The sequence below is a fragment of the Macrotis lagotis genome, chromosome X, assembly GCF_037893015.1.
Source record: "Macrotis lagotis isolate mMagLag1 chromosome X, bilby.v1.9.chrom.fasta, whole genome shotgun sequence".
Taxonomy (NCBI): domain Eukaryota; kingdom Metazoa; phylum Chordata; class Mammalia; order Peramelemorphia; family Peramelidae; genus Macrotis; species Macrotis lagotis.
In genome coordinates this window covers 290,716,399-290,736,169 of record NC_133666.1, presented here as the reverse complement: position 1 = coordinate 290,736,169, position 19,771 = coordinate 290,716,399, and the positions used below count along the sequence as shown (strand labels likewise).

Sequence of the window (19,771 nt, the reverse complement as noted above, 5' to 3'; positions counted from 1 at the left end):
GCAGAGAGACACAGACAGACAGAGATACAGAGAGACAAAGAGAAAAACAGAGAAAGACAGAGACAGAGAGAGGAGAAAGTGGGAAAGATAGAAAGGAAAAGAAGAAACAATGACTAGTGGTAAATTGGAATCTAGAGATCTGAATGTTCAAATAAACAAGCCATATGGAATGGCCTCAGGCATCATAGAAAATTACTCTAATTCTCATTTTGGAGTTAACTAGTAAGGATATTTCTCTTCCCTAGGGCAACTTTTTAGCACATAACTGCAATTGGGTTCAATCTTTAAAAAAAGCATGGCATAAAAATACAAAATCTCAGGAAGAAAAAGCTAAACACAGGACCTATGGAGTTTGGAAAACATGTCTCTACCCTTCTTAGATGTTGATAGCTCTGACACATTTCCTACTAAATGAATAGTACACATATAACACAAACTGCGGTAACTATAACACAAAAAAAGAATTTAAGTGCAGAAGACAGTTATAAGTAAGGTTCTTAAGGAGAGTTGAATTTTATTTATCCAAATGACTTGCTAGAGATGAAAGGAAATTCAAATATGCCAAGTTCTTAAATTTTTCCTTTGTATTTTTGAATTGCTTTTAAATCCCCAAAAAACAAGGAATAAGAACAATCACAGTATATATATATATGCAAATCTAGACATATGGAACTAGGTATTTGAGAAAAAGGTCTGTTAAAACCATTCAGTAAATCCATCAACCTACCTGTGTTTTTCCTGCATTCTTGTTCATTGCAAGTCTGTGATTCCAAAGGTTTGGGGGTCGACTCACACAGGCTGGGGTCCACTGTTTTATTGCTCTCTGAGTTGATACACTGGACAGTTCTTTGCTGAATGCCACCTCCACAGGAAACGGTGCACTGAAAGAGATAAAGAGCTTTAGCCAGTATTATGGGAAAGAAATAATTATGGAATCATTCAACTCAATGTAACTAGAATTCATGTACAACATCAACACTATGATTGCTGAGTAAAGATGCAAGGACCAGAATAATTTTTGACAATGAAGTAAAAGTATTATTATAATAGCTAGTATTTATATAGCATTTTATCAATGTTCTATCTTCAGTGCCACCTGGATGCCTCTACTAATGATCAGGCAATCATGTTCAGGAAAGTTTCAAATTTTCTTTGAATTTTTTAAACTTTCTATCATAAGTATAAAGAGATAGAAATATAAATTCTTGAAAGTAATAAATAAGAACATATATAATAGGAACAACAGAATTTGTCATGGAGTTGGGAGTAGTGCTCAGAGCACCATCTACTAATTAATAAAATTTATGAAGAAAAGCATCATAATTCACACCCACTCCTATAGTCTTTTGAACCCTTTCCCTTACCTACTTCCCCAACTGTCTTTTTGATGAATGAATTTATTAATTAATAAGGATCTATTAAGGATTTACTATAGGCAAGGCACCATGCTAAGTTCTGGGGAACAAAGAAAAGTAAAATCATTTTTTGCTTTCAAGGAGCTCAAAGGAGGAGACAACACCTAGGGGAGGATTCAACTGCAAGTTCTTGAAAAGATCTCTGATCCTTAGGGAACAATGACAAAGCAGGTGACAATGCCTCTTCCTTAATGTCATATCCACAGATAAAATCATATTAACTCCCAATGTTAAACTATTTGAAACACTAAGGACTTAAATAGCAAGATCTTTCTTTTGTGGGTCTTCAATAGATGCAACTGCAGGAGCAATTGTTAGGCTTATTGCCCAGAGTGATGGCTACTGGCATTGGGTTGGGAATAATGCTACTCCCCAGGTTCTTGGATTTGGACTCCATCAGGTTCTGAGAAAAGATATTGGTCAAAGTAGTAATAGTGATACTTTTTCATTTTACAGAGAAGGAAACTGAGAAGAAGGGGCAGCAAGAGTAAATAACTTTTTCTAGGAGCTGGGAAAGGGAGGAGAGATAGAATGGTAGCTTCAAGGATCAAATGAGGAAAGAGTTTATAATTAAGGGGAGAACAGACAATCTTTTTTTTAATTTTTAATTTTTTTTATTTTTGCAAGGCAATGTGGTTAAGTGGCTTGCCCAAGGTCACACAGCTAGGTAATTATTAAGTGTCTGAGGCTGAATTTGAACTCAGGTACTCCTGACTACAGGGCCAGTGCTCTATCCACTGTGCCACCTAGCCACCCCCCCCCCACACTTTTTGAGAATCTTTATAAAGAACAGAGAAGGAAGCACCAAATAGGGAGTGATTGAAGATAAGTGGGAATGGATAATTGAGGGAATAGGCAAGGCACCATGTATAGGGTTGTTCATCTTAATGGTGGATAAGTGACTTGCCCCAGGTCATAAAAGTAGAAAGGGTTGATGTGAGGGGTAGTAGGATTTGTACTTAAGTCCTCTTATTTCAGAGTTAAAGTTTGTTCTAATGTGCCATTCACAGCTTTCCTTATGTACTACTTCCTAAACTTATCCTTTGTCTTAACTGTGAACTCCAATTTCTCTACCACTCACTCTTTACTTTAACAGGTCATTAATCTTGTCCTGGCTTCACTTTTATCCTTCCCAATCTCAATCCTCTAGTGAATCAGTTCAAGATTGCCCTGTCCTTTCAATGTTCATGACTCATCAAATTCTAATCTTGGGTTATTCAATTATTTGCTTCCAGCCCTCTCAACAAAAATGGAGGCATTGGAGTGTAGTGATTAAAATGCAAGGTGTTTATTCACAGGAACCTGGGTTCTCTTCCTCCTTCTAACACTAACTGTGTGATCAAGCACTAGTCATCAAAACTCTGTAAGCATCCATTTCCTCATTTATAAAACAAGAGGGATGAGCTCTAAAAGTCCATCCTAGCTCAAATTTGTGATGCTTTGACCCAAACATGGCTAAGTAGGTCTATAGCAAATTAATGTTATTTAACCTTACCTGTACCCTCATCACAGCAAAGCAAAACTTACTCATTTCTAATTGATTTATCTGTTCCAACGATTCTCTTCTCAAACATCACACACTTCTCTCAGACCTCACATATTCTTCTTAAGTAATTGAGGCCATGTGCTCTGTTTCCCATTCTCCTTTGATCTATACCTCAAACTCTCTTGACATAATTTCCATTCTCTTTCCTTTCTTTAGTCTCTTGATAAAGAAGTGACCTATTTTCTTGCCAAGGGTGATGCCCTCTCTATATATTATTTATCAACTCTCATCTCCTTTAGGAGATTATTCCCTCAATTATCTATTCCCACTTATCTTCAATCACTCCCTATTTGGTGCTTCCTTCTCTGTTCTTTATATTCTCTGTTCTCCCCATACTTATAAATTCTTCCCTCATTTGATCCAGAAATCCTTTGAAGCTATCATTCTATCTCTCCTCCCTTTCACAACTACTAGAAAAAGCTATTTTTACTCCTTGCCACCACTTCTTCTCAGTCAACTCATCAACCATTTGCAATCTGGTTTTTAATCTCATCACTGAACTGAAATTGTTCTGTCCAAAGTTACCAATGAGCTCTTAAATCACTAAATATGAAGATTTTCCTCAGTTCTAATTCTTCCTTATGTCTCTATAGAAATTGATATTCTTAACTACTTTCTCCTCCTCCTGGCTACCTTTTTTTTTAATGCTTCTCTTTCTCCATCCAGCATGTCCCCTTGCCCCTCTGATGAATGCTTCTCAGTAAGGTCTGTTGGATCTGAGTATAAGCCAAAACTGCTCCCCAGGAACTCTTTTCATTCTACATTTTTTCTTGGTGACTTCATCAGCAAATATGAATTTGAACATCATCTCTATGTATAGGACTGTGTCTATGCATAGATTTATATGTATATTAAATATCCATATATATGGACTATGCATATATACACACACACACATATATATGTGTGTGTGTGTGTGTGTGTGTTTATGTATGTGTGTGTTAGACATTCAAACTGAATGTCCCACAAGCATTGCAAAATCAGAATGTCCAAAACAGAACTTATCACCTGACCCCTCCTAAACTCTCTCCTCCTGAGCTTTCTTCAGTGATGGGGCACCACCCATCAAGATGAACAACCTGATACCATCAAGATGAGTGTCATCCTCTAATCTTTACTCTCCTTCACCTATTCCCCATTCAATCAATCACCATGGTTTTTTTTTGTTTGTTTTTGGTTTCTACCTCAGCAACATTTCTGGCATCCACCTCTCTATCTGCCTTAAACCTCTCCCCATGACAATCGATAACTCAAGTTGATCATGTTGCTCCGTTGCCCAAAAAGATATAGCAACTCCCTATTACTTCTAGGGTAAAATGAAACCTCTTCATTAGGGAATTTAAGGCCTTGAATGTTTTGCTTCCAGACTATGCTTCCAGGTTTCCAACTTATGCTTCCAGTCTAATTATACACTTCACAAATTGTATGGTGAAGGCAAAGTTTGCAATCCCTAATACATGATATGCTTTTTCTAGTTGCCTGCCCTTTCACAGGCTGCCTCCCTCCCCCAATTTCTCTCCTGAATGCAATTTCCTTCCCACCTTGGCCTCTTAGAGTCCCTAGTCCTTTTTATAAGAGATCTTTTCTGATTCTTCTTCCCTCAACCTGGCTTACTTTTATGTATTTATTTTATTATATTCTTTCTGTACACACACACACAAACACACACACACACACACACACATACACACACACGTTTGTGCGCATAAGAAATCTCCTTCAATAGAATATAAGTTTCTTGAAAATAGGAGGGTCTTATACAATGTCTCGCATGTGGAGGAGGCTTAATAACTGGTTGACTGACTCTCTTCCTTATATTTTATCTTAAAACAATTCTCAACTTGAGAAACTTTTCAGATGGAATTTATGCCACAGGTAGAATGGATGGGTCTTAGGGCTCCTAAGATTCCTTCCAGTACCAAGTTTCGTGTCTCTTTGTTTGGCATTTGGGTTTTCTCTGCTGATAGCTTCTATGTGACCTTCCTCTCCTCCTTTTTCCTTCCCCCTTTCTTTCATTTTCTTCCTGTCCCTTCTTCTTCCCTTTTTTCTCATTCTTCTCCCCTTCCCTTTGTCTTCTTTTCCCTTCTTTCCTTCCTTTTTCTTAATCCAAGTTCAGCACACCAGGCTTAGAGTCAAAGAGACTCAGATGATTACTGTATGACCTTGGGCAAGCCACCCAATCTTTCCAAGCCTCAGTTTCCTCATTTATAAAATAATAACAATAATAACTGACACATAGCCTTTCAAAGTTTGCAAAGTTCTTTACATACAATTCAAAGGATTCTTGTGAGTATGTGTATGAGGGTAGTTGTTATAATTATGGAAAATAAGGGCAGTAACAATTATTAAACTAATTGTCTTCCTTTTTAGGAAGTATGCATATTTTTTCCTTGACTGAGAAATAATTAGCTATACCCCATGATGGTCCCAATTAAAGCAGAGCTTATAAATCTCCAGCAGGTCTGAGATTTTTGAGCTAAGGCCCAAAGAAACCCTGTGTATTGTGACCTTTGCACCCAAGTACCCAATGCACTTAATTTTAAAATTTAATCTAGAAAATCTCTTTTCTCTTTCTAACTTTTCTCTTTGCATTTAAAAGAAAGAAAGAAAAAGAAAAACAAGACCCATGTTATGAACATGAAAAGCCAAGCAAAACAAATTTCTGCATTGGTCATGTCCAAAAAAAAAGGAAAGACAATAACAAAAATCTCATTCTGCACCTTGAGCCCATTTGTCTATCAAGAGAAGGATAAGATGTTTTATTATTGGTTCTCTGGAATCATGGGTTGTCATTGCAGATTGCTTAATTCTTTCATGGTTGTTTGTCCTGTAAGCACTTTGTAAACCCTATATATTACTTTAATTATCTAAAAGGTATGGAGAATTCTATCTATAGATGGAAGGAATAAGTGCATAAATGAAATTGTTAAATGATCTAAGCCAGTACTTTACTATGAATGTCTTTTCCCCCCCATAAATCTCAGAAAAAGAAAGTCTGATACATTACTTAATTTCCCACAAGACTAACCATGTTACCAAGTATGAGGAGATAAATGTTCAGTGAACAGCTGCTAATTTATTAATTTTCTTCTTGCTTTTCTGCCTCTAAGGAGTACTGTTATTCTCTAGGATCAAAAATCACAAGGTCATATAGACTAAGTATGTTTGCCTTCTTTAAGAAGACGAGAAACCTGGATTCTAGTTTCCCTAATTAACTGTGGAAGTATTATTCAGACACAGAATTTATCTATTCCTCTTCCACATTTAATACTTTTCAACTTTAACAAAGCTAGCTTTAAGTGTTCTGAGTTTCTTTGACTGTAAGCAAACAAAATATTATAAATACAACAATAAAAATATTTATAAAAGAAACTATAAACTAACCAGAGATAGTAGTAAGTAGGGAGTAGATTGCTTTTCTTCAGGTGTGTTTTTAAAAATTCTTTCAATGATTGTGCTAAAATTTAGAGATGCTCTATAATTATTTTCTGCTATTACCACTAAAATATCATCATCATCAACTTTACCTGAGTGAAAATTGCTGACTCCAACTCCTTTAAGCACAAGAGAGAATTTAAATGATACAGACAAGGCTGTTAGGAAATTTTGAGAGGATGTGAAAATCTTTATCTTCAGCTCTTAAGAGTCTGTGGGGTGATAGTGTTCAAAGAAATTCTATTTTTCACCCCTTGGAAGGCTGGTCATATAGGATAATTCTAAGTAATCCTCATGAATTGTCATTTTAGTGATGGTATGTATACTCTCTCTACTTAGTCTATGCATGCATTTTAGATTTTTTTTTCAAGGCAATGGGTTTAAGTGGCTTGCCCAAGGCCACATGGCTAGGTAATTATTAAGTGTCTGAGGTCGGATTTGAACTCAGGTACTCCTGACTCCAAGGCCAGTGCTCTATTCACTGTGCCACCTAGCTGCCCTATGCATGCATTTTATATAAAGGAGTTGAGATTATTCATAAAGAGACTTCTATTGATGCTATCTGAAATGTCATAACTCTAACACTGGAAGAGGACCTCAGAAGTCATGCAGTTGAACCATTTTATTTTTAACAGGTAAAGTGAGACCCAGAGAATTATGAAGCAATTTGTCTAAGGTCACACATAAATTAAGTGTCAGTATTAGCATTGGATTCTTTGACTCCAAATCCAGCATCCTTTCCACTGTGGCTTTTTTTAGTTGCATCTACTCAAGAGTAGGCAAATGGAATATAGATGTTGAATGAAGTATTTGCCTTTTAGACTTAAGAAGCTTTTAAGAGAGAATCAATGAAATTAGTTACCTGATAACATTAAGATATGTTAAAATGGCTGAATAACCTATAATGAAAAAAATTTGATGTGCTTTTAACATTTTGTTGTCCATATGAGACTGGGAGTTGTGGGAGTATGCAATGGGGAAATACAGAAAACAGTCAGAAACCCAACTGACCTTGATTAAATCAAGTCAGAGTATTTAAGTAGGAATCTGATGACCTACATGCATTTTAATAGGCAACTCTAAGGTACTACAAACTTTAGGGAATAATCAGCATCATCTTTTCTTCTTTTCCTTGAGCTGAGTGAGCCCAGGAAAACAATATACACAATAACTACTGAAATGTAAACAGAAAGAACAATAAAAAAAAAAAACCTGAATGCTGCATAATTATAGGGATTAAGCTTAGTCCAAGGGAAGAGAGAAGAAAATTCCTTCTTCAGCTAAAAAGTTAGGATGCTGTATGTGCTATCAGAGGAGCTTGTTTATGGGGTGTAGGGTGTGTTCAAGGATGACTAGTACTTTGGTGTGAGGGTTGCTAAGCCCTTTTCAGGGCTGCTTTCCATCTTTGATACCCGCCTGAGGTACCTAATTCTCATCTGTGGCTCCAAGAAGCTGTAGCATGCACAGTGACCACACCCCAGTAAACTCTTTTAGCTGGTGGGCTAAACTAATTGAGGTTATCCAAAGCAACCTCAAACTTATTGGTGAATAGTAGAGGATTTCTACCTCAAGCACATGAAATCTTCCACTGATGGAATGGGCAGAAAGGCCATGAAGCCAGCTGAAGCAGGTGCTGTGGAGCTCTTCGAGCTTGGTTAGACATTGAAGACTCTAAGGTTATCCACTGCATCTAGAGCCATCACCAGTTGTCTTGACTCTGTCCTGCCATGCTGGATCATGATGACTTTGGAAGAGAGAGTGAATCGGATGACTTTGTGCAGCTCTACCTCACTTAATTTCAATTTATGCATACAATAAAAGATCAATCATAACCATTTCTCAAGGTCCTGTAATGACAGGAAAATGAAAGAGCAGCAGGTGCAGATACATTGGGAGCTGTAGTCACAATCCTACACTCAGGCAGCCCAAGCCATAGAGTTGTTTTCCCTTTGAAAGCAGGCAACCCCTGGTGACTGAGCAGCCCCTTTAAGAAGCGTAATGCTCACCTCCTGCTGTGAGGAAGGGGCTAGAAAAGGTCCTCTAAAATTGTCTGCTTACATAAGCCTGGCCTGATTACTGAGGCAGGTGGGGATCCTGCAGTGTGGTCAAGACACAAAAAAAATCTTCAAAAACTTCTTCAAAGAAGATTCCACTCACCACTGGTACATGGAACATGCTTATGCTCATAGACAACACAAGATCCAATAGAGAACAGCTCTTGTTGCAAGAGAACTCAGCAGGTATCACAGCAGCTCTGAGTAAAACAAGGCTGGCAAATGGGGCTAGCTTACTGAAGTTGAAGTTTGATACATATTTTTTGGGAAGGATTGTAGGTAAGGGAAACACCAAGAAGCTAGGGGTAGGTTTTGTAATCAAAACTAATCTAGTCAATAGTCTTGAATGACTATCAAAAGGAGTGAATGACAGATTAATGACAATGAGATTGCCACTTTCAGGAAAACACCATGTCACCATCATCAGTGCCTATGTTCTCATCCCACTGATGAAGTTAAAGAAAAATTTTATGAAGACACAGAGTCCCTTATCATCAATGTACCAAAAGAGGGCAAGTTTTTAATTCTGGGTGGCTTCAATGCTAGTTTTGTCTCAGATTACTAGACATGCCAGGGAATTCTTGGGGGGTATGGAATTGGACACAACAACAGCAATGGTCACCTACTCCTGAAAACTTGCACATCTTATGACCTTCTCATCACAAACACTGTCTTCCATTTATCTAAATTCAATAAAACTTCCTGCAAGCATCCTCACAGCAAACATTGGTATCTAATAGACTATGTGGTTGTAAGGAGTAAAGATGGACAGGATGTGAGAGTGACAAAAGCAATATGTGGTGCAGAGTGCTGGACTGATCACACACTCATCCCCTCTAAGATAAATATTCACATTAAACCAAAGTAGCAGTCCCAAGGCAAAATGAATACTAGAAGAATTAATGTCAAGAGATTAGAATGTCTTTCTGAGCAGGAACAGTTTGTTGCTAACTTGAAGGGAAAATGTAGTCAACACATACTTGGCAACAGTGGAGCAGAAAAAGAGTGGGCAGCTTTCAAAAATAAACGCTGCATTTGTTCATCTGGGTCAGAACACTTATAAACACCAAAACTGGTTTAATGAAAATGATGGGGAAATGCAGAAGCTGCTAAATGAAAAATGAGAACTCCTCAGAGTTCACCAGCAGGAGAGTTCATCCATTTCTAAGAAGGCAGCATTTAATTACATCAAAAGTAAAATACAAGGAAAGCTTAGAGAGAAGCTGGACTCTTAGCTCAGTAAGAAGGAAGATGAAATTCAATTGTATGTAAAGAGTAACAAACCAGAATGCTTTTATGATGCCCTGAAGGCTATGTAAGAGCCAAAGACATTTGGTGAATCTCAACTATTAAGTGATGATGGATCCCCATTGATTAATGAAAGGGACATGATCCTAGAGAAATGGGTTGAATACTTTCAGAGTGTTCTCAACAGACCATCATGGATCAATGCAGAAGCCACTGACCATTTATCTTAAGTTGAAGTCAATCAGTCCCTAGCTGAAGTTCCAAATGAAGAAAAGGTTTTGAATGACATTAGATTCTTTTCAAGTGGTAAAGCAACTGGTGCTGATTCTATTCCAGCTGACTTCTACAAGGCAGATGGGGGAAGGGGAGTCCATTGCTCATCCAAAAACAGACTGAAATTTTCCAGGTTATATGGCATAAAGAGGTTTTCACACAAGAATTTAAGGATGCCTCCACTGTCCATCTCAATAAAGGTAAAGGGAATAGATTGTCCTGTGACAATCACAGGGTTATTTCTCTTTTAGTCATTGCTGGTAAGATTCTCAATAGGTTGATCCTTCATCTGGAAGATGGTCATTTTCCTAAGGGCCAGTGTAGCTTCAGAAAGGGTAGAGGAACAGTTGATATGGAATTTTCTGCCCTATAACTCCAGGAAAAATGCCAGAAAAGAGGTCTGTATACAGTACTTGTAGATTTGACCAAGACTTTTGATCAGTAGTGTATGTCAGTTCCATGATGGCATGCAAGCCCGGGTTCTGGATAGTGTATGATACTCTCAAGATTTCCCAGTCACCAATGGAGTGACACGAGGATGTGTCCTCATTCCCATACTTTTTAACTTTTTAGCATGATGTTTTAGCCATGTTATCAAACACCTTCATTGAGGATGAATGTGGCCTCAAGGTCAGCTACCACACTGATGGCAACCTTTTCAACTTGCAAAGGCTACAAGCCAAGATCAACGTGGAGGGGAATATTGGTGCATGATCTTCGGTTTGCAGATGGTTGTGCGCTCAATGCAGCCTTTGATACTGAGATGCAACAATGTATGAATCAATTCTCTGCTGCTTGTGTGCTAATTTTGATCTAACAATTAGCACCAAGAAAACACAGGTGCTCCATCAGCCAGCACCATACCATCCATATATGGAACCACTGATTACAGCAAATGGAGAAGTTTTGAGTACTGTGGACCTTGGCAGTGTCCTTTCAGGGAGATACACATTGACAATGAGGTTGATATACTCATTGCCAGAGCTAGATCAGTATTTGGGAGGCTTCAAAAGAAAGTGTAAGAGAGCAGAGGTATTAGACTGACTACCAAACAGTCACTGTGCTGACCTCATTGCTATAAGCCTATGAAACCTGGACAGTCTACCAGTGCCATGCCAGGAAACATAATTACTCCCATTTACATTGTCTTAGAAAGATTCTGAAGATCACTTGTTAGGAAAAGACACCAGACCCTGAGGTCCTTTTCCCCAAACTAAACTACCTGGCATTTCAACATCAATACGGAGAGTGCAACTACAATGGACTGGACATGTTGTTAGAATGCTAGATGTATGCTTGCCAAAAAAACCATTTTATGGAAAACTCACACAGGGCAACCTCTCAGAAGGGGATCATAAAAATTGATACCGGGGCACCCTGAAGGTCTTACTGAAGAACTAGAATTGATTGTACAGCATGAGAGACACTAGCATAGGACTTTCCAGCATGGCATGTCCTCATCAGTGAGGGTGCTTTACTCTCTGAGGAAAGCAGAATTGAAATAGCTCAAAAGAAATGTGACATCTGTAAGTTTAGAGTACCCACCCAAAGTGTTCACATGGACTATTTGTGCCCCACCTGTGGTAGAGCATTCCGAGTTCTTATTGGTCTGATCTGACATAGAGGGACACACTGTAATTTGTCTCAAACAATGATGTCATTCTGGTCTTCTTCCATAAGGAAGGAAAGAGAATGCTTCCTTAGGGGCCTTGTGTGGGTTTCTTCAAAAATTAATATAAAAAAACAATTATGTGAATATTTGTATACATGTTTCTATATATGTTTTGTTTGTGTATGAACATATGCATATATGTGTACAAATACACACATATAAAAATGAATAGTATTAGATAATCTCTAAAGTCTCTAGCAGTTCTAAATCTATGATTCACCCCTTCCTTCTCTTAATTCTCCCAGTTTAAATGAAGATAAGCCTCTTTAATTTCTAGTGTTTTTTAAACTATAAAATCAAATAGAAATGTGAGCTCTTAGTCGGTTAATATTGACCTATTAACCTAGGAGATGCCAGAAACTATGCTAAGTACTGAGGATGCAAAAGAAGGGGGTGGGATAAAAACCAGTCCTTGTCCTTAAGTGACACAATGCAATCAACAGCATGCAAGATGCTATTTATGTAAAAAGAAGATTTTATATATATATATATATATATATATATATATATGGGAAGGGAATAAATGTAGATAGGGCCTACTATGTAGCAGACATTGTTCTAAATGCTGCACTATAGGTCTTTGCAATGAGGCCTATGTAGAACTTAGCATGCCAAGTGTTTTTTGTTTGTTTGATGGTTGTCTTTTAACCTTTTAACCTTCCTTGAATAATAATGAAGACAAAAAAGATGAGACTGAGATAGTAACAACAATGGCTCACAATTATAAAGTACTTGAAAGCTTTCAAAGCACATAAAATATATTAACTCATTTGATCCTCATAAAACCCTATGAAATAGCTATTGTTATCCTCATTTTACAGGTGAAAAGACTGAGCAACTAGGAGACTGGTAGTGTTCTCAAAAAGAAATAGGAAGGTATTGAGAAGAGATGGATTGATGAGTTAGGAGTTATGGAGAGAATGTTTTATTTTGTGAACATAATGAGATTTAGGAAATGATTTACTTTTAGAGATATCCAGAAAGTAACTGAGAATTCATGATGGAATTTCAGAGAGAGACTTGGAATGGATTTATTAATTTGGGAGCGATTTGTGTGGAAATAAGGACATCGGGAGAATGTAGAAAGAGAAGAAAGATTGCCTTGTGGGGAGCATATTACTTTGAGGAAGAGGAAAATGTTTGATAATACAGGAAAAGTAGCCTGAAAAAAAATAGTGGTCAGATAGGAAGAAGAATTAGGGGAGAAAGTAGCCTCCCCATCCCAGAAACTAGAATAAAACATGTGACATTTAAGGCATTGAGGTATGAGGATGAGAAAAGAAGGAATTCAAAGGAAAAAAAATAGCCAGTGAAGTTCTCAGCTAAGATAAAGAGGGAAAGACTGGAATAGGGAGATTTAGTAGGGAGAATAAGGATTGTGATGCATCAATCAGGCAACAACCAAATGGCTGTCATAGAGCACTGGATACATAGCTGTGAAATAATATGAGTTTATAATGTATTGAATCATTTCAGCAGTATTTAGAAATAGTAAAGAAAGCAGATGGATGGTGTTGAAAGGTGCCAAAGTGTGAGTAATAACAAGACAAGGGGGATGGATCCAAGAGTAGAAAGCGATATAGCAGATAAAGAATGGAAAGGAAGAAAATTGAGACCAGAGTAGGGAGAATAGACAGATAGAATAAAGAGAGATAGCAAGATTCTGAGTAGGTCACAGTGCAGATGGACAGGCAGTATAAGAGTGAAGGGGAAAGGAGAGAGATGGAATAACAAGGTGACCAGAGAAGAAAATTTCAAAGTTCAAAACCTGAAGGTTTTGGAGAAATCCTGAATATTATCATCCCCATGAATGTCTGAGGTCAAATAAATTTGTAGGTCACAACAGTTGAGGAAGTCAATTAATTTTTGGAACAGGGTGTTAAAAGGGAGCATAAACTTGTATATATTGAAGTCCCCGACTGTAATGACAGGAGTTGGTATATATAGAAAGACTTATGAGTCAGGTCCTGAGTCCCTGGACAAAGGAGAGGGATGACCTGAAGGTTCGTATGACTCAATAAGGATCTGGAAAAGGTGACACAGATATAATGGGGTGAACTTCAAAAGGAGAGTGAATGCTGAGAGACACCAGAGGGCATGAAGTGATGCTGAAGAAGGAGTTGTGTTCTCAGTCTAGGATCTCAGGGAGAAGTCAGTTCTCCTTTCCTCCCATAGTACTTTGGACTTAGCTTACTCTTCTCTGTATCTTTGTTTTCTCTCTTTCTTCCTTTGTTTGCTCCTTGAAATTATGAGCTTTTTTTATATCTCTTTCTCTCTCTCTCCTCAGAGCATTTTCATATAGTAAATACTAAATGTTTGATGAAGAAAAAGAAGAGGGGACAAATGACAGGAAGAAGAAAAAGAAAGTAGAATCAGAGGGAAGGAGAAAGAATGTGACTAAGGAACTGATTATTGACCTCTGTGAAATCATAAGACCTGGATTGGCTCTGCACTTTGCTAGCTATACAACTTGGAAAATCCAAAAGTACCTGAGTCTTAAATTATGCATCTTCAAAATGAGAGTAATAAAAAATGCCTTGCCTAGATCCTATCACTGTTGTGAAGGTTCAATGGGCTAATCTGATAGGCTAATGATCTTCCTTAAGTGAAGATCTGACCATATCATTTCCCTATCAGTGAACTCCCTATTGCTTTCTTGGATAAAATATGAACTCCTTTGCTAGGATTAAGAAGCTCTTAATTACCTGACTCCAGTTTATTTTTATAGTTCCATACATTGCTGCTCTTTGGTCAAACTGGCCTTTTCTCTGTTCCTCACCATTCATATTCTCAGTGACTCTACTGCATAACTTCCTACACAAAGCTTTTCCTTTTTTGCTCTCTATTTCCTCTGCTTCTTCAGCCTGCCATTAGTGTCTTTTTCTCTAACTTTCTATTCACTATTGTACTTAGTGACTTTGTACTTACTCTGTTTGTACTTTCATAGTCACATGCTGTCTCCTCCTGTAATAGGGATTGTTTCCTTTTTTGTCTTTGTTATACATCTAGTACATCACAAAGCTTGTCTACTGATTGATTGTATATAAACATCAATTAAGCTGCAGTTGAAAAAAGAAAAAAGAACAGAACTGATCTTACCAAATTCCATGTCCCTTTTACCCAGTGGGAACAAGAATGTCTGTTACAATGCCTAGTGGAGTCAGGTCTCATCTGTCCATCACAAGAACCTCCTGGGCAATGCACCAACCTCTCCTGAGTGCCACCTCCACAGGACTTGGAACACTGGAGAATGAAAAGTAGTACATGGAACAGAATCAGAAGGGAAGTCACCATTCTGGGGATGTGGAAATTACATTTTACAGGGCTGTATCCTTATTGAACCAGTCACAGTGATTATAGTCATTAAGCACCAATGATGAGACAAGAAATCAAGGTATGGTTGAGAAAAAAAATTCAAAGACAAGGGGAAAGAGAAATAATAGCACAGGAACAATATATCTAGGGAGAATCATAACTAGGAATATTTTCACCTAGAGCAAAAAAAAAATCTGAAAATTCAACATTTTTTTTGGTGGGGAGGAGACTATATAGCAGATAGTCATACATTGGGTAATGACATTTGTCCTTTGTTCTTGAAGAAAACCATGACATAAGGGCCTTGACATGGACATGAATTGTATTTGAGTGAGGAGACCTTATTTACTCCTCCAGAGCCATCTGGGTCCAGTGGCCAAATATGGATCAGGATGACTGAAGATAGCTCTGGATGTGAGCCAGTTAGGGTTAAGTAACTTGCCCAAGGTCACACAGCTAGTAAGTGTTGAATGTCTGAGGAAGGATTTGAACTAAGGTACTCTTGACTCCAGGGCTGGTGTCCTATCCCTTGCTCTACCTGGCTGCCCAATCTTTATTGGGTACAACTTGTGAGGAGATATGGGATCTGACCCTTGCTCTCTGGGGTTGAGAATGGAGGCAAGATCTCATGAGAAGGATTTCAGGATGATCTGTGGAACACTACATGGCTCAAAAGTGGTTTCATGTGTTGGTGTGGGTCAGCAGAGGGCAAAGAGGTAAAATATAGGTATTGCTGTAATCATGGGGAGGAACAGTGCCCTCTTGGGGAGAAAGTACAACTCCCCTGCCAGGTATTATTGCCTTGAGACAAAGTGATGCTCATACCATGCTAGTTATAACTGTACTGGGATAATAATACTTGGTCAGAAAGGTACAAAAGGCTCTAGCACAGAAAGTACCAATTATTATTTGAGTAAACCATGAAAAAAGTACAAGTGACAAGAAGTCAAAAATTTTAAATTGTGTTTTTATTCAAACCAGATCTGACAGTCCAACAAGAAAGCCAACAACACAATCTTGAATTTCCTCTTTTCCTCAGTCCTATGTTGGATGTAAGCAGATACCGTACTAGACTGAGTTTCCATTATAAACTTGTTCACATTATGAGTAATACAATTGAGAGAGAGACTCAGGTAGCTCTGACACAACTGTTTCCACAGCTCATAAAATAAATTCAGAAAACTTGTGTGATTTCTAAAGCATAGATCTACAAAATTTACATGAGATTTTTGCTCATTTGAACAATCTTATCAGATAATTCATTTCATTTTTATGAGGCTGTGGAGGAGGCAAAGAATTTATGAAAAAGTAATTAAGTATGAAATAGTGAAAAGAAACAATTATCAGCAAAATCATCATAATGTACTTATACATCAAAAAGAAAATTATGCTAAATTACTATTTCAGGACTCAAAAAAACAACCACTAAATAATTATTATTGAAATCTAAAGTACCAAACTTTCTCTAGAGATAAGATGGCCATTTCTTACTCATTTAGTATATTTTCTTCCTGGAAATAGCCTATTTTCTACCTGTAAAACAAGCAGCACTTTTTTTAAATCATTTTTTCCCCAATAGTTTAACCAATACAATATTGTCATCACAAAGATAAGATCAAAAAATCCTCAAAACTCTCTCAGTCAAAAACACTGATCTCTTCTAATGAGAAACATGACAAGCAAGAGCTTTCAGAATATGAAATTATTTATAAAGTATTATGAAGGAGGATGGATAGCATGAAGGAAGAGTGGGGGCAAATAAAAGAAAAATTACTTCAAAAAAAAAACAGAACAGTGGTGAAAAATCTACCAAAAGCTTATCATGAGACCCATAAGAGAATATATGGATAAAACTGGAAAAGCAACCAAAAAAGCAACAAAAATTAAATAGCTTTGACAGCATTTCTACAGTAATCTAGTTCCATCATTGACAATAGTTGAATAATCTCTCACTTTTTGACAGGGGGAAATAGAGAAATGCTTAAGATGTTGAAACTGAAAAGAGCAGCTGGTTTATATTAAATGTCCATCAAAGAATTCATGTGGGAGATGAGACAACTTTGAAAGCTCTAAAGAATCAAGTTCTAGGATCCCTGAAAAATAAGCAGAATTCCTGAGAGAAAAGAGGAAAATCATGAATGACATTATTGCCCCAAAAGATGATCAAAAAGACATTTGTAACTGTGTACCAAAATGCCTATTTTCTTATTTCTATAAAACTTTTTATAAGAACAATTCACACATGCATTGGAATATGCTTATCAGAAAGACAGGGAAGGCATACACTGGTGCCCAAAATCCATTTGTTAGAGCAGGTACCATCTTTACATGATTGGCTGAAAATAGTAGAGAATATAAAATTTTGCTATGTTTATTATTTACTAATAAAAAAAGCAGAATTAGAGCAAAAATACAGTGTTAAAAGTTCTTTTGTTCATGGAAACTCCTATACAAGGTTAATGCAGTGAAATTCTCCTTCCTTATGTAAATATTTATTTGCTGAAAGGAAAAAAATTTGTGTGAAAAATACAAGGGAAAAATAGCTTGAGAAGAAAGACAAGCATGATTCAGAGAGAACTTGAAAGAAAAGCAGTCTCCCTCCTCTAGAGGCAAAATCCTGACTGATAGTGCAATCATGTTTCGCATATATTAATTTACTTATAGCTTTTTAGGATTTTTTAAATGTTAAATTTATTGCTGGGAAACAATCAAATAGTTTGAGGATGACTGGACAACTGCATATTGACTTTGCATGTCTCATTTAAAAGAAGTGTTAAATTTGGGATTTCTTAACCCAAGAAATTATATATTATATATCTATATATCTATATCTATATCTATATCTATATATATATATATCTATATCTATCTATCTATCTATCTATCTATCTATATATATATATATATATATATATATAGAGAGAGAGAGAGAGAGAGAGACTTTTTTGAGTCAGGGGAGATCAAGAAGTGAGAGAATCAGAAGGTAGAAACTGATATCTGACAGAAGTTGGAGAATCAGAAGAGAATTGCAGGAGAAAAGCTGAGAGAAGACCAGGAGAAGCTGAGTGAAGAAGCAGATAAAGATAGCTTCAGGGTCCAAATGAGAAAAACTGATCAGAGACAGATGCTGCAGTTGATGGGATTAACTAAGCTCTGATGATGAGAGCTGATTAGACAGGGTAGGATCCTGTAGTTTGTAGGTATTGTAAAATGTCTGATTTCCTGTCTTGTGAAATCCCTCATAGGCTTGCTTATGTTATATCCTCTTTATCTTGAGTGAGGGAAACCTCTCAAAGCCCAAAGAATATGATCCTCTGGGTTAAGGAGCTTTTCAGTCAAAAAGTGCAGTTCTGCCTAAGCATTCCACCAAGAGAGTGAGCCTGGGAAGACATGCAGATCCCAGACTTAAAGCCACTGTTGGCTTAAAAAAAAAAAAAAAGATTAACTGTTTCAGCATCCCAAAGACAGTTGAAAAACAGTGTTCTGAGACTTTCTCTGAGGAGAGCTAAGAGATTAAAAGACATGGGGAGGAGTGTGTAATTGACTGTTCCCTAGATCAAGGACTTCAAATTCTTCATTTCTAAGTTGTGACTTTATGGTTGACATTTGGTGATTGATCAGTATATGATAGGGCCTCCTCAATGAGAGCTCCTCAAGAGATTAGCTTAGCAATATTGGCATGTGGGGAAAAAAAATCAATAGATGAAGAATACCCATAGTTCAACTACAAGCATGCATCTGTATAATTAAATGGGTTACTCTCCATGCCCATGACTCTCTCCCAACTTATCTCTGCCACCTGGAACTTCTAAATTCCTTCAAGGCTTAACTGAAGAGCTACTTTCAACAGAAAGACTCTCCTGATTCTCCTAGTTGCTAGTTTTCCCCCAATTACTGTGTACTTAGTTTATAGATGGATTGCATTTCTTATCTATAACTATGTTGTAATCCCTCCTCATTATAACCCCCAAAGAATATCTGTTCTTTGAGGATAGAGACAGTCTCATTTTTGTCTTTGTATTCCTAGTACTAGCTGAGTGTCTAGAACATATAAATGCTTAGAATTGCTTGTTGATTGTTTGAGCAGCCAACCACTAGTCTATCAGTATATATTTCTAGGACAGTTACTGCAAATAGACAATGAGTTAATCCCAGGTGAGAATAAAGTGAATAGAATGAATGTATTTGGGAAATTGGGCAGCTCTTAATATTCTTTAAGTTATGTTATATGATTTTTTAAAAAATAAATTGTTATTGATTATTTTCTGTTTTTTATATCTTCTAGTATCTGTAAGTCCAATAAAAATCCTGTAAATCCTTATATAATCCAGGGGAGCAGGATGTTTCAAACAAATTCTATCCTCATTGCTTTCTAGGTTCTTTATTCAGAGAGACCAAAAAATGCTGAGGAGGCCTAGAGAGAGATAATACACCTTTCATTAATGTACAGCCTTGGTGGCAGGGAGGCTGCAGGCCAAGTCCACATATAAATTTATCAGCATAGCCCAAGTTTCCTTATCAGTTTTCCAAATTTCTATTCCATTTCTCCTGCTGTCCCGTCTGCCATTGCCCATTCCCACTAGAAACTCCTGCCTCTATCCTCTAGCAATACAAGATCTGACATGGTCAACCCCCTAGTGAACAATTATAGGGGCAGAGAGACTAACATAAGTATCATCGACTATAAACAAAGTATGTAACTGGCTACCTGGACTCCATCATATGAACTGCATACCCAGTTTTGATTATATAACTATAATCTTTAATCTGCTGATCAAGCTGTATCACAGTGATTAAGGGAAATTCATATTCC

At 37.1% G+C, this 19,771-nt stretch overlaps 1 protein-coding gene across 5 annotated transcripts in view; it reads right to left on the bottom strand.

Annotated features, from left to right (window-relative positions):
• Window positions 1–19,771, bottom strand: part of ADAMTS12 (ADAM metallopeptidase with thrombospondin type 1 motif 12) — a 534,583-nt gene that overhangs the window by 20,582 nt on the left and 494,230 nt on the right. For all 5 annotated transcript variants that reach the window (XM_074208421.1, XM_074208422.1, XM_074208424.1 and 2 more), the window contains 2 exons: window positions 14,743–14,886; window positions 728–881 (listed from right to left, as the gene is read on the bottom strand). In XM_074208421.1, the coding sequence (XP_074064522.1) occupies window positions 728–881; window positions 14,743–14,886 (298 nt within the window). The remainder of the gene's footprint in view (window positions 1–727; window positions 882–14,742; window positions 14,887–19,771) is intronic.